At 35.6% G+C, this 15,350-nt stretch overlaps 1 protein-coding gene, 1 non-coding gene and 2 pseudogenes across 2 annotated transcripts; 2 read left to right on the top strand and 2 right to left on the bottom strand.

The window, feature by feature from the left end:
* Positions 1–2,258: 2,258 nt before the first annotated feature.
* LOC140781400 (peroxidase P7-like) lies at positions 2,259–3,728 on the top strand (annotated as a pseudogene).
* A 4,432-nt stretch (positions 3,729–8,160) lies between these two features.
* LOC140781682 (peroxidase P7-like) lies at positions 8,161–9,742 on the top strand. The gene is made up of 3 exons (XM_073127774.1): positions 8,161–8,413; positions 8,522–8,707; positions 9,008–9,742. Exons 1-3 carry the CDS (start codon positions 8,201–8,203, stop codon positions 9,566–9,568), a joined length of 960 nt encoding a protein of 319 aa, XP_072983875.1. The 5' UTR covers positions 8,161–8,200; the 3' UTR covers positions 9,569–9,742.
* Positions 9,743–10,662: 920 nt separating this feature from the next.
* Positions 10,663–12,279, bottom strand: LOC140781401 (monolignol oxidoreductase AtBBE-like 15; annotated as a pseudogene).
* Positions 12,280–12,542: 263 nt separating this feature from the next.
* On the bottom strand, positions 12,543–12,615 carry TRNAE-CUC (transfer RNA glutamic acid (anticodon CUC)). Its single transcript has one exon. It is a non-coding gene; the product is annotated as a tRNA-Glu (tRNA).
* Positions 12,616–15,350: the final 2,735 nt, after the last annotated feature.

Genomic DNA, 15,350 nt, shown 5'->3' on the forward strand with positions numbered 1-15,350 from the left:
GTGTCGGTGCCGATAAGGATGGGGGTTTGGGGAAAAAACTATGACTTTTTATTTATTTATATATATCATATCAACCTTTAGATTTAAGATCTAATAGTTACAAATCTTATGTAAATATATAAGTCGAATCTAATCTAGCCGAGCCTAAGCTTAGGCTCACTTGGGCTTGATAATTCTTTTGGGCCTAAACTTTGGGCTCGGCTAGGCTCATTTAGAGCTTGAGCTGAGCTCGTGAGCCTCACGAGCCCATGGGCTTTTTTGATAGCTCTAGCTCAAACACCAGACTGGCCGATTCGACCACTTGAACCCAAGACTTGAATTCTCTAGGTTTATTTCGACAATCAACTAACTATTCTATAAATACAATAATCCATAAGCAAGAAAATTACTTTTTAATCACAAACCACAGATACAAGATCAGGCAAAAACAAATCTACTTCACACCTATAAAATGTGGATTCTTTCATGAGTCAGACAAGTCCAATAGAGAATTTAGAGAAAGTAATGTATTGGCTAAGTAGTGCACAGTCATTCTTCAAACTATGCTCAAAAGATAAAAAAAAAACAATGCGACAGTAGAACATTAACTTCAATTCATTCCATAGTGCCTAAAAAGTTAATAAATTCTGCAGCACTAATAATAAGGTACTTATTCAAAGGCATATCTTAAAGATTGTTTATTTCAAAGTTTTGAATATAAAGTTGGCTTCTATGTTTTCTTATGATTCTAGCCTCCTATACAAGAGGATCATTGATTGAAGAAAAAGATTCATAAATTTAACAAGTTAGATTGTAATCTTTTCTTACAAGTAATTGTATTGTCCAGAAGATTATCATTATGATGTTATTGGGGGTAGTGAAGGGGCTCAAAATTAGCGTGGGTTTCTGAAGGAGTCTCAAATCCCTTAATGCCACAATTTGTTTGTACATGATCATGCTAATATGCTATTGAGTATATACACAAAGGGTTTGAAAGAGGAAGAAAAAAATTAGGTATGTCCTTGTAAAAGTATGCGTGTTCCTATCAAGATGAGTTCGCACTAGATGAGATTTTCAACAAATAAATCATTACTGACTAAGTGGAGGAGGATTCATATATTGTCTTTGAATGGAACAATTAAATAGTTATCCTTTATTACTTCTCATTCTCATTGAGAATTAGTTGAATTCACACATAAAATCAGAAGCTATTAAAAAAAAATTAGATGCTACATAATTATTTAGTTAGATATACCATAGGGAGGATAACTTATCGTCCTCGTTTCCTTTTCTTTCACTTTTACATGCTACAACCATGTCAATTCATCTAAGTAGTGGAATTACTTAACCAAGCAATTCAATTCGGAGCCACAAGAATTGAAGTCGGCAAGTCAAGTCATCATATTTGAGCTCAAGGAGTTAGAAACATTGAACATCTAAAGCAATATGATTTAGATTGTGACCGTTTGACAAATAAAATTAGATCATTTTAAAAAATGGCAAGAAGAAAAGGAGAGCTAAAAATGTCGATAAAATTGTGACAGATGCATCTCTCAGTTAGACTGCCCTAATAAAATAATGCACCAGATTTGGTGATGATATAAATTATAATATCATCAACTAGACCAAAAGGTTGAGCTGTTGGTCAATAAATTGTTTCAGAAATGAATCAACGACAATGTTATCACAAGTTTGACACATTCCATGTCAACGTTCTTCCCTTATAATTTCGTTAATGCAAGCGCGCAAATGTCCAAAAGAGACAGAATAAGGTTGGCTTAATGAAACAAGAAGTTTATTTTGATCTATGGACAACCTAAAAGAGAGAAGAGAAAAAAAAAAAACTAATTTGTTCTTAAAAAGTGACGTATAAAGAGTAAGTAAAGATTAGGCCAAACAAGACTGAAAATTATAATTTATGCTTTCTATAATTAAGCAAAGCTTAATGCACGTAGTTAATTTGGTACAACGACATCGTCTTTTCCCCTTTGAAATTTTCTCCTATACCTTTTTTTTTTATTCATTCTCTATCAAGCCTTCTTTCCCTCATAATTTCTTATAATCCAATTTCCCTATCCACGATCGACCACTAATAAGACATTTTTATTAAAACAAAGAAGTCAAAAGAAAGACTTGGTATAACCACACGGGTATTGATAATATGAACACATGTTTCATTTCGATATCTTAGAAACATTTGCCACTATATATAGAATAGGCAGAGCAAGTCTCTTCCATCATCCAACAATTAATCTCTAAGCCTTCTTAGCTAGCTAGCCATGGCCTTCTTCTCCAAAAGCTTCTTCACCATTGCAGTAATCATCTCTCTTCTCTCTTGCACACATGGGCAGTTGTCTCCTAACTTCTACTCTAACAGCTGCCCAAATTTAGAAAGTATCGTGGCATCTGTCATGTCTCAAATTGCTTCTTCAGATCCATCCATGGCTGCTGCCATTCTTCGCCTTTACTTCCATGACTGCTTTGTAAATGTAATTTAGCATCATCTTTAGCTCCTCCTAAATACTTACTCTTCTATATATATATATATATATATATATATATATATATATATATATATATATATATGTTTTGTTAGGTAAATATTGATCACAGGTATTTTTGTTCATTACCTTAGGGTTGCGATGCCTCTTCTTTCTTGACGATGGACCGGTGGTCGGTGAAAGAGCGCCTCCGAACCTTTCGGTTCGCGGCTACGAAGTCATCGATGCCATCAAATCGCGGGTGGAAGCAGCTTGCGAGGGACGGGTTTCATGCGCCGACATTCTCGCCCTTGCCGCCCGCGACGGCGTCGGCCTTGGTTAGTGAATGAATTACTTCATAATAATACTTCTTGGGTCGACCACTATGTATAAATCTCTTCTTAATTACTAGGGCAAAAGTCTACTATCAGTCTCATAAGATAACCCTAATAACTCCTACTCAGAGGTAGATATATAAGGGCTTTTATTTTTTATAGAGGGCAGGGCATCATATTTTAAAATTTATCCAAATAAATTATTAGCTAGTAATTTTTAAAACTAAATTAAGATTTATAGCACACAGATAGTAAGGATCACAACTGTGAGTTGCACACTTAACTAACATATATATTGTTATCAACTACTGCAGCTTGGAGGACCAAGTTGGTCAGTACCATTAGGCCGCACAGACTCAACGTCGGCAAGCCTGAAGGTGGACCTCCCCGGCCCCGACTCCAACATCGGAGACCTAATCTCAGCTTTCGCCAACAAAGGCCTTGATGCCCGAGACCTTACTGCTCTCTCCGGTGCGCACACCATTGGACAAGCGACGTGCAACATCTTCAGAAACCGCATTTACAACGACGCTAATATCGACCCGAACTATGCCTTTCTTCGCCGGCAAACCTGCCCTATGGGTACCGGCCTAAACTTTAACCTAGCTCCGCTAGACACGTCGAGCCCCACTCGTTTCGACAATGCCTACTACAAGAACCTCATCGACCGGAAGGGGCTGCTCCACTCCGACCAAGAGCTATTTAACAACGGGCCCACAGATTGGCTTGTGCGGTTGTACAGTAGCAATCCTACAGCCTTTGCCAATGACTTTGCCAATGCCATGGTTAAGGTGGGAAACCTTAGTCCATCAACTGGATGGAGTGGAACAAGAAGATCGAACTGCAGGAGTGTGAATTTTTCATCACGATACTGATCAAAGCCACTTCCAACTTGAAATTTGTGATGTCCCTCAATTTATGTTAATTTGTTTGATATTTTTTTTAATTTAAAATGGTGTTGTACTTAAGCGGATGAAAGGATCCGTACGTGTAGAGTTTTTAAGTTGGAATTGAATTCTTTCTATTATTTGTTACATGCGATTGATGACTATGTTTGTGTTAGCTGACAGAGTGATGTGGTGTGGATGCATGGGATGTACTTTGGTTGACTAAATCTAGCGTTGATTTTTGTTGGAGAAGTCGTTTGTCACTTTTAAAATTTCAGAAATATATGTGAAGATCTCTAATATATGGTAGGAAAGATGCCTCTTAACAATGATTAATGTAGATGGTGATATCCAAGATATATAAACGGTATGAGAAGGTCAATTTTATAATGTAAATGAGTGGGGATTATGACATCTGAGTTAATTAAACCCAAGAAAGTCTAAATAGAAGGGTATCAACTAAAAGATATTTTACTAGAACACTAAAGTAGCTTTGAAAATATATAAAAATTACTCTTTAGTGGGATAGGATATGGTGGTTAGATTTAACAAAGAAATTTTTTATTTTGTGGGTGGCCTAGGGTGAAATATGTCTTTAAAAAGGTGGGTCAATATTTTAAACTTTTAAAGAGTAATTTAGTAATTTAATTTACACTAAATCAGAATCAAAGTTAATAATGTCAACCAAAGTAAATGTAGGTAGAACATTATATAGAAATTATTGAAAAAAATAGTAGGAGGTATTTAGCAAATCTTCAAATATAAGATGTTAATAAAATAATAAAAAAATGTAGTGTAAACTAGTTGAATATTTTTCTATTATTCAACTACTTTGCTACATCTATGATGATTATAGAGGCGAAATTATCCAGGTGGCATCAGAATCGCACCGGATAACGGTGTAAATTAAATTAGCATATATTTTTGATATAGTTATGGGTAATTTGTGTGATATGATATCAGATAGTGATTGTTTACCATATATTATATATAATTACTTAGTAATATATCAAACCTGAATATGTAACAAATTTACTAACTTTTACCATCCCCATAATCCATCTGTTTCTCCCTACCCCCTCTTCATTAAAAGACTAGACCATCACAAAACCCTACTTACTACAGTAGTTGGCTGCTAGTGTTCTATTCTCCTTTAGCTCTACAAATACTAGATGTTGCACAAATTCTCGTTCCTACGTGGAAATGGCATTGCTGAGTTTGAAATTTTCTAGACGATTTGAACACTCTATTCTTATTCCGGGAATCATCTAAACAATCCAACAATCCATAAACTACAATAATTCATAAGCAAGAAAATTACTTTCTAATCACAAACCACAATACAAGATCATGCAAAAAAAGAGTGGGTTCTTTCATGAGTTAGACAAGTCCAATAGAAGATTTAGAGAAAATAGTGTGGCGGCTAAGTAATGCTTAGTAATTCTACAAGCTATGCTCAAAAGAGGCAGAACAATATGATTTTATTTTTATTGGATTTTCTTATTTACTGGTTTGGGGATTTAAAGAGAGGGTAGAATACGAGTTTTGGTTTAGATTTTAAGCAAGATTTGTACTCGATGTTTTTCGAGTAGATATCACTTGTACGATTTTGTCCTACATTATACTAAAAAGAAAACAGTTGCATGCCTGATGAATGTAGCCTAGAGCTGAATCATATAAATCTTATTGTCTTGTCTGCTCGAATTATTTTTATCTTTTTCTTTTATTTTTTATGTGTTTTTATTGTTGATTCTTATCGCAAATAATAACACCAATGTCTTGTTTTCCTTTAGTATTTTCACATCCAAATTTTATAGATCTGTAAGCAATTTGTTAAAGATATTCAAGTGCTTCGTCGTTAGAATTCACTTATTATATTAAAATTGAAATAACTTCTTCTTTAAGTAGAATCAATTCTTAATGTTTTTTATCATAATATTTTTCTCTAATTTATTTAACACACTTTTCATTGAGGCCTCCTTTGTTATATCTGAGTTAGAGATCCCATACCCACATAGGCAGGGCAAATTGTACATGATCCAATACTTGGTAAAGTGGGAGGAGAATGGAGATTTGGCATCTGAGAAGCACTTGAGTTGGATTAGAGGCATGTATATATATGACTCCTTATGTTAGTAAAAAAATCCTAGAGCTGCTTATATAAACTACTGGGATCTCGAATTGGGCATTCTGGGTCGAAAGTACTAAGACAACTTTAAAAGGATTGTGAAGTCCAAATTAGTTCCAAATTAACTCTTTTAGGAACAAACAGTAGTTTTTTTTTTTTTTGATCATTTAAAAACTCCGAGGGTTAGATATGAGCTGCATAAAGGACTAACCTTTCATGAATGCAGAGGCACTAAATCTCTATCAAGCTTTAGTCAATATACTAAGTCGCCTAGTCTAGACTTTAAGTTGTATGCGTCACTGAACTATTACTCCGAACTAAATGCCACTAAGACATTACTCCAAGTCGTCAGTCGATATACTTCTCTAAGTCAATCAACCGAGGTAAACCGTTGAGCCAAGCCACCACCAACCATTAAATAATTTTCTCTATAATAAACCGTTGAACTTTACAATTTCTTTATATTTTAGATTTTATACCAAGGAATAAACTTAATTTCCTCTATATTATTCTCTCTTCAACTATATTTTTTGTTAGTTGAAACAGAGTCATCTAGTGTGGATGCTCTAGCCTACCTTTGATTTTTGTTGGAAAATTTTGCTTTTAACTTTAAATTTTTATAGATATATGTGAAGATCTTCTTAATATATGGTAGCAAAGATGCCTCCTAACAACTAAGATAACGACATGATAACGCCAAGTTCATACACAAGTCTTATATGTGTGATAATATGCTTTCAATAATAGAATATTTTTATCAAATATATTATCATATGTTATTTTTAATGCCTCGTAAACACTCGTAGCTGATGATATCTTTTTGCTTTTGAAATAATAAAAATTAATATATCTAAGATGCTCTCATTTTATTTTAAATTATTATTTTCATTTTAATGTTATATTAATATAAAAAATTATTTAAATGTGTCAAGATTATTTTGAATCTATAATTAATTTAATTGACATTCATTACGGAGTCTGACTTTAATAAAAATGTATTTGGTTTGATTAATTAGATTCTAGGGAATTTTATAAATTACGCCTTAAATTTATTTATTTTATGATTTGCATTTTATTTTTAAGAATTTTATATTTTTTTTTATAATTTTTTTCAACACCGTGATATTATTTTAACTAACTAACATTAAATAAATTACTAAAATCTTTATACTCCTTCACCATCTTCTTCATCCTCCCCTCAAATACCTCCTCACGTGGTTGCAGCCACTACCATCACTTTCCCTCGTATTTCTCTTTTCTTCTTTCTCATCTTTTTTTTTTCTCTCCCTCCTCCGCTTCTATCAATCTCATGGAAAAAATTAGAAGATGAATAAAATAAGAGTAATTTAGATATTTTATAAAAAAAAAATAGTATACTATAATGAAATATTTCTTTGCTAATACCTTTCATCTTAACCTGCAGTATTAAATAAAAAATATATAAAAAATAAAGAATCGAATTATAAAATCCTCAAACCCAAGACATAAATTATAAAATAAATTAAATATAGAGTGTGATTTGTAAAAAATTTTAGATTTATTAATTATCTCGGAACTAATTACAAGAATTATGAGGAATTTACATTACATGCACTATGGTTACCAAGGGAAAAAAAAGTTATTTTGCTTTTATAAAGGTAGATATATTATGCAGGAAGATAACTTATTCTTATTATCTTATTCCCTTTTTTTTTGCTGGGAGCCACTAGAATTGAAGTCGGCAAGTCATCATAATTGAGCTACTTACTCTAAGTAGTTTCAAACTTCAAACATCTAAAACAATATGATTTGGATTGTGACCATTAGTGCAAATAAAATAAGATCATTTAAAAAAAGAAGAAAAGGAGAGCTAAAAAATATCAATAATAATGACAGATGCATTGAATCTTAGTTAGATCACCAAAGTTGATGATAATATAAATTTAAAATGTGACCAACTAGCCCAAATGCATTGAATCTTAGTTAATAAATAGTTCCCTAAATGGACCAATCGCTACTTAAGTATAAAGTACAAATGATAACTTAAATTCGAGTCAAATTAAGAGACTACTTATAATCTCCTTTTTGTTTAATTAAGGAAAGCTTAATGTACGTACGAATTAATTTCTCTTTTCCCCTTTGAATTTTTCTCCTTCCCCTTTAAAGCCTTCTTTTCCTCGTAATTTCCTACAGTCTTATCTCTCAGTCCTTGGTCGACGAATAATAATACGTTTCTTTATTAAAACAAAGAAGTCAAAAGAAAGACTTGGTATAACTATATGAGTATTGATAATATGATCACATGTTTCATTTTGATATCTTAGAAATATTTACCACTATATATACAAAGGGCAGAGCAAGCCTCTCCCATCATCCAACAATTAATCTCCAAGCCTTCTTAGCTAGCTAGTCATGGCCTTCTTCTCCAAAAGCTTCTTCACCATTGCACTACTCATCTCTCTTCTCTCTTGCACTGCTCACGGGCAGTTGTCTCCTAACTTCTACTCTAATAGCTGCCCAAATTTAGAAAGCATCGTGGCATCTGTCATGTCTCAAATTGCTTCTTCGGATCCATCCATGGCTGCTGCCATTCTTCGCCTCTTCTTCCACGACTGTTTTGTAAATGTAATTTAGCATCATCTTTAGTTCCTCATAAATACTTAGTCTTCTATATATATAAATATTTTTTGTTAGGTAAATACTGATCACAGTTTTTTTTGTTCATTACTTTAGGGTTGTGATGCCTCTCTTCTTCTCGACGATGGACCAGTGGTCAGTGAGAAGGGAGCGCCTCCAAACCTTTCGATCCGTGGCTACGAAGTCATCGACGCCATCAAATCGCGAGTGGAAGCAGCTTGCAGAGGACAGGTTTCATGCGCCGACATTCTCGCCCTTGCTGCCCGCGACAGCGTCAGCTTGGTTAGTGAATGAATTATTTCATAATAATACTTCTTGAGTCGACCACTATGTATGAACTCTTACGCAGAGGTAGATATATAGGAGGGGAGGGGGGGTATTATAGAGTTATAGAGGGCAGGCATCATATTTCAAAATTTATCCAAATAAATTATTAGCTAGTAATTTTTAAAACTATATTAAGTTTTATAGCGGAAGAATCAACTATAAAACTATAAAACTATATATTGTTGTAAGTTTTAAAACTATAAAACTAGTAATTGCACACTTAACTAACATATATATTGTTATCAACTACTGCAGCTTGGAGGACCAAGTTGGTCAATACCATTAGGCCGCACAGACTCAACATCGGCAAGCCTGAACGTAGATCTCCCCGGCCCCGACTCCAACATAGGAGCCCTAATCTCAGACTTCGCCGCCAAGGGCCTTGATGCCCGGGACCTCACTGCTCTCTCCGGCGCGCACACCATTGGCCAAGCAACGTGCGGCATCTTCAGAAACCGCATTTACAACGACGCCAATATCGCCCCGAACTACGCTTTTCTTCGCCGACAAACTTGTCCTATGGGCGCCAGCCCAAACTTCAACCTAGCTCCGTTAGATGCGTCGAGCCCCACCCATTTCGATAACGCCTACTACAAGAACCTCGTTGATCGGAAAGGGCTGCTCCACTCTGACCAGGAGCTGTTCAACAATGGGCCTACAGATTGGCTTGTGCGCTTGTACAGTAGTAATCCTACAGCATTTGCCAATGACTTTGCCAATGCCATGGTTAAGGTGGGAAACCTAAGTCCATCAACTGGATGGAGTGGAATGAGAAGATCAAATTGCAGGAGTGTGAATTTTTCATCACAAAACTAATCAAAGTCACTTCCATCCGCATGGTACAAGGGAATAAACCTTTGAAATTTGTGATGTCCCTCATAATTTATTTGATATTTTTTTGGAATTTAAAATTGTGTTGTATTTAAGCGGATGAAAGGATCCGTACATGTAGAGTTTTTAAGTTGGAATTGAATTCTTTCTATTATTTGTTACATGCATTTGATAATTATATTTGTGTTAGTTGACAGAGTTATGTGGTGTGGATGCATGGGATGTACTTTGGCTGACTAGTGACTCCACCAAACCTTGATTTTTGTTGGAGAAATTGTTGGTCACTAAAAATTTCAGAATTATATGTGAATATTTCTAATATATGGTAGGAAAGATGCCTCGAAATTCAAGATAAGATAACGATATGAGAAGGTCAACTTTAGGGTGTAAATGAGTAGAGATTATGACATCTGACTTAAGTAGATCCAACAACGTTTAAATAGTTATCAACTAAAAAATAATTTATTAGATACTAAAGGTAGCTTCTAAAATATATAAAAATTACTCTTTAGTGAGATATTTTTTATTTTGTGGGGTGGCTAGGGTGAAATATGTCTGTGAAAAAGTGGGTCAATATTTTTAATTTTTTTAAGGGTAATTTAGTCAACCAAAGTAATAGTAGGACTTTGTATAGAAACTATAGGAAAAAAATGAAGGTTGTAGTTATTAAATCTTCAAAATATAAGATGTTAATAATAAATAATAAAAGTATAGGATGTTATTTGAATATTTTTCTATTATGTAATTATAAAGGAGAAAACTGGTTGGATTAACTGATTAATTCCGTGATTAATTCCGCCTCGCATCTGAATCCAAATCCAATATGATAAAAGATGTAAAATTACTACCTATTCTTGATACAAATATATTTATAAGTAATATATCGGATATGACAACAGTCAACAGATAGTGACTGCTTACCGTATACTATATGTAATTAGTTATTAAATAATAATCAATAACCCAAACCAATATATCCCAACCTGAACTATTAACAATTTAACTTCACTAACTCTTATTCTACCTAAACCCTTCTGTTTCTCCCTACACCCTCTTCATTAGAAGCCTAGACCATCAAAAAACCCTACTTACTACGATGATGGTTGACTGCCACTATTCCATTCTCCTTCCACTCTACAAAACACTGGATGTTGTACAAAATCCCGTTCCTATGAGGAAACGGCGTTGCTGACTCTGAAATGTTGCTCATCTTCCCCCATATGGTTCCATGATAACAATTCCTTCCCCTTCTTCAAGGAAACTTCTCCAAATCCTTCCCTGAAGATCCGGAATCCGTTCTCTAACATAGTCCAATTTGGCCTTGAAGAAGTTCTTTGTCTCGGAAGCTCTATCCAGAAGGAATTCCATAGGCTTGTGCTCATCATAGAAGAAAAAGTAGTATAAAAATAGACTGAATCCAACTCATCTCTTTGTAGTCACTTCTCTCCATTCCCAGCTGCCATTTGCTTACAAGCTCTGTAGCATCCTCGATTAATCTCTTATTTGTAAGATTTCTTTTATTGATAGTGAATATGCTTGTCGGTAGATCGTGGATGTAGCCCAAATTTAGATGAACCACTTAAATCTTATATTGTAATGATGTGATGTTTTATTTATCTCTAGTCCCTACTAATTAATAAGCATTGAGTAAAAATTTTAAGTGTCTATTTAGAATTGGTTTATTCATGATATTGTGACAAGCCTAATCTAAGTAGGTTAAAGATAAGATGTCTCATTCTATTTTTAGACATGTGAGGACTGCATAGGATATATTAACAATCTTTGCTTCTATCTAGATTTGAAGCAAATCTCCGGTTCTCTTGAACTTGGTGTATAGTGTTATGCATAGTCCCTTGAGAATGTCAAAAAAGAGATAAAAATAAAAAAGTAAAAATATGTTACAGATATATTGGAGAATGCTTACCATTTAGTGCGTGCATCATGGGTATAGAAGAAGAAAATTATAAAATTCTTTTGGTTCAACAATTCTAAGTTGTATCTGATCCATTGTATGCCATCAACTCCTTGAAATAAATCCTTTCAGTGAATGGTGGGATGCTCTGCTCATTCCAAAATACTTCATCCGGATCCACTTTGGACTTCACCATGGCTAACCTTCTAAAGTTGTCCTTGAAGTACTTCCGACCCCAAACCTGAGCTTTTGAGTAGCTTGAATTGCCCTTCTCATTCTTGCCCAAATCAAGATCCCTGAAGTTGATATAAGCAGCTCTGGGATTTTTACTTACATAAGGACTCATATACCTATACATATCTCATTTCCATGCAGTCTTCTCTCTCCACACCCAGCTCTGGAAAGCACTTCTCCATATGGTAGAGCAGCTCGCTGCACCGTCCAAGGAACAAGACCATGAAAACTGCCTCTGCTCCAGTCTCTTTGCCCTGCTGCTTAGGTTGTATGTTCACTTTGAGGTACAAATCCTCATGAAGCTTGTGAGCAATGTACTGCCACTTGTACACAAGCTGAATAGCTTCATTCTTCTTAGTCTTGCGCAAGGTTACAACAGTGACATTGTGAGGAACACCACTGAGTCTTAGATTCCATGAGATTATAACCCCCAAAGCTTGTTCCACCCCCTCCTCTAATTGCCCAAAAAGAGTTCCTCCCCCATGGATGCTCTATTTAATAGCCTCCCATTTGCATCAATTATCTCAGCATCCAATACATTGTACGGCATGATTGACCCAATTGCCACCCCTAATCTTAAGTTAGGTTGGGAGACATTATTATTTAATGATTAGATTAAGTTAGGTTGGGAGACATTATTATTTAATGAGACTAGTATATCTATGACGAACTTTTAAAGACAGTCAATTAGCCAATTACGAAAACGACCAAATGGTCTTTAGGAATGCCCACTGTTACGCGTAAGCTGAATAAAGAGATGCAAATTATGATACCTTTGGACCATAAATAAATTGGAATAAGTTCAAAAACATATTCCGTTGCCGGGACTTGAACCCGGGTCTCTCGGGTGAGAGCCGAGTATCCTAACCAACTAGACTACAACGGATTTTGATATGCTTTATAAGTCTCATATAGATAATATATTACCTAAATTTTTATTAAGACTAGCAAATTTTGCTAATAAATGCAACATACAAGTGATTTATTATTATTATTATTGTTTAGTTGGCAAATTCAACTCGCATGGTGGATGCATAGGATGTACTCGCTGACTACACTTAACCTTGATTTTTCTCGGCAAAGGTATTTGTTATCAACGATGGCCGTGCCATAGGCATGGACCATACCGACCGGTGGTTGACACGGCACAGCACGCGACGTAAGAGAAGAAGAAAAAAAAATGAGATACTCACCTTCGTCGTCGTCGTCGACCGCCGCTCGCCGTCGGATCCGCTACTTAAGTTTTAACCGATAACCTTATATATATATATATATATATATATATATATATCTCTCTCTCTCTCTCTCTCTCTCTCTCTCTCATCTCTCCCTCGGGCTAGGGACCCGACACACTCGGGCGACGGTGATCGGCAACGGGTAGCTTGACGATGAGCGGCAAAACTATTAGGAGGGGTGCCGCGTGTCATGTGCCGGTACACTGCCAGCACGCCCCGTGCCGGTTGACAAGGTCATCCATGTTTGTTATTGTTAGTTTTCATAAATAGATCTGAAGATATCTAATATGGTAGGAGAGATTCTTCACATCAACTGAGGTAAACAGTGAAATCCTAATATGTATTTTTGTTTCTTGGGACAATAATCAGGTATACTACTAAGGCTAGCAAATAATAATTAATAATTGCAAGCACTCATTTACAACCCGGACTAGAGGAAGTAGGACAAAGATTCTAGAAACAAGCCATTCACTTTGGCTATCACTATCAGTACCACTAAAAAGTACAACAAGAAGCTTGAAAGGTCCAAATTGAAAGCTTTAACAAAGTCGGCCCCGACAATTACACAAGTGCAAGAAGGTCAGAATCCTACGTCTATGTTGAAATCATATACATAAACACTCAAATTTGCAACACACTGGAATAGATACTAAAGAAAGCAACGAAAAAGATAGAATATAGTTAGAATAGCAAGGACAACCATAATAATGATAGCCATGGTTAATTATGTGGCTGCAGTCACGGCAACACCAGCAACGATGTCGATTGCTATTGCAGCAAAAGCCGCGGCGATCGAACAAGGGTTGAGGAGCGACAGGATCGTCGATATAAATGGAAGTGAAACAAATGGAGGATGGAGGCGGCGGGTGACAACTTAATTGCTCGCCTCTAGATCGGACAGGTATCCATAGGCAACGGATGTTATTGTAGTCAAAGATGTCAGATGTTGCGTAGATGATGTGAGAGACACAGGACAGGAGGAGGCTGGTTGTGAGCGTAGTGAGTGGATTCTCGAGGGCTGCGCAGACGGAGAAGGAGATGATATCAGACACGATGGAGGTGAGGAGGAGGCGAAAACAGAAACAGAGAGAGAAAGAGGGGGAAGGAGACAGATCTAGACGACAAAAGATTTATCACCGTCAACAAAGAATGATGGAGAGAAAGAAGGGAGTGAGAGGAGGAATAAGTGAAAGAAAGAAGAGGAAAAAGGGAGAAGACTCGCAGGGAGGAGAAAGAAAAGAAAAAACTCTAAGATTCTATTTTGTTGCTAGCTAAGGCCGAGTACTTCCATAATTGCATTTAGCTCATATTAACTCTGCGACGTCTGTAGGCAATCTCAAACGCGTGACTCTGTCGTGGACCAATAAGACTTGACTACTTAGCTATACCGGTGATTATAGTTTATTTAATTAGCTCTACCAACCAAGTTACAAAAGTATCTTTGACACATTCTAATCTAATCATACACTAACCATATTTATTACGATATAATTTAGAAAAATGCTATGTAAGAAGTTTGGATCCTAGACTCCGTAGTTGTAATCGAAGCAAGGGAAGACTTGTGTATTACTTTTATTTTTTATTTTTTATTTTTTTGTATTTTTAAACAATAATTTTTGTGTTCCTAATAGAATATTCACATTTAGATACTCTTTTATTAGCAATCGACTAGTTTAAGCTAACTTATGTATGATAGAAAAAGAGGTTGGATTACAAATAGCTCAAAATAAGAGTTATTGATCATAAATTATTAAAATATAGGGTGCTATTTTTTAGTTTCTTTTATAAAAATAGGTGTAGAGATTTTTTTTTCCAAACTTATATATAGATAGGCCTAGCTCGGTTATGCTCAAGAGATGGAAAATCTCAACTCAGCTCGTGCTCGAGCTTGATTAGAACTATAAAAATTGAGCTTGGCTCGGCTCATCTCATTTCTAGCTAGATGAGGCTTGAGCTTGGCTCGACATCTCGACTCAACAGGAGGATTTGGGGCTAGATGAGGATTGATGAGACAACGGAGGATGGAGAGGGCCTCGACGTTGTCATTGTCTTCATTTTGACATTGTAGGAAGAAGTCCTCGTCGGTGGCAAGAAGAGCTTGCATCATGGCCCCACAAAAGGCTTTTGTCATGGCCCGAGTAAAGCTCTCACATCATCAAGATGGGCTTCCATCCTTAACCGTACTAGTCATGCCCCGTGGCGGCTCCGTTGAGAATGTTTAATGCAACTTTGGTGAAGACACACTTGAGCGGTGGAGATGGGTTTTCGGTTTTGGGTTTCGAGTCATAGGAGCGTAGTGCCAATAGATTTGAGGAGATAAATGTTAGACTAGGGTTTTTTATTTTATTTGTAAAGATTATATCAATAGTTGAATCTAAGATTCAAA

This window comes from Typha latifolia, chromosome 2 (genome assembly GCF_019914945.1).
Source record: "Typha latifolia isolate L0001 chromosome 2, TyphaL0001v2, whole genome shotgun sequence".
Lineage (NCBI taxonomy): Eukaryota > Viridiplantae > Streptophyta > Magnoliopsida > Poales > Typhaceae > Typha > Typha latifolia.

Bases quoted from the DNA above. Each gene is read 5' to 3' on its own strand.
- LOC140781682 (XM_073127774.1), top strand. From the start codon at position 8,201: ATGGCCTTCTTCTCCAAAAGCTTCTTCACCATTGCACTACTCATCTCT. The intron at 8,414-8,521 runs GTAATTTAGCAT...TCATTACTTTAG, and splicing joins TCCACGACTGTTTTGTAAAT to GGTTGTGATGCCTCTCTTCT. The intron at 8,708-9,007 runs GTTAGTGAATGA...CAACTACTGCAG, and splicing joins CCCGCGACAGCGTCAGCTTG to CTTGGAGGACCAAGTTGGTC.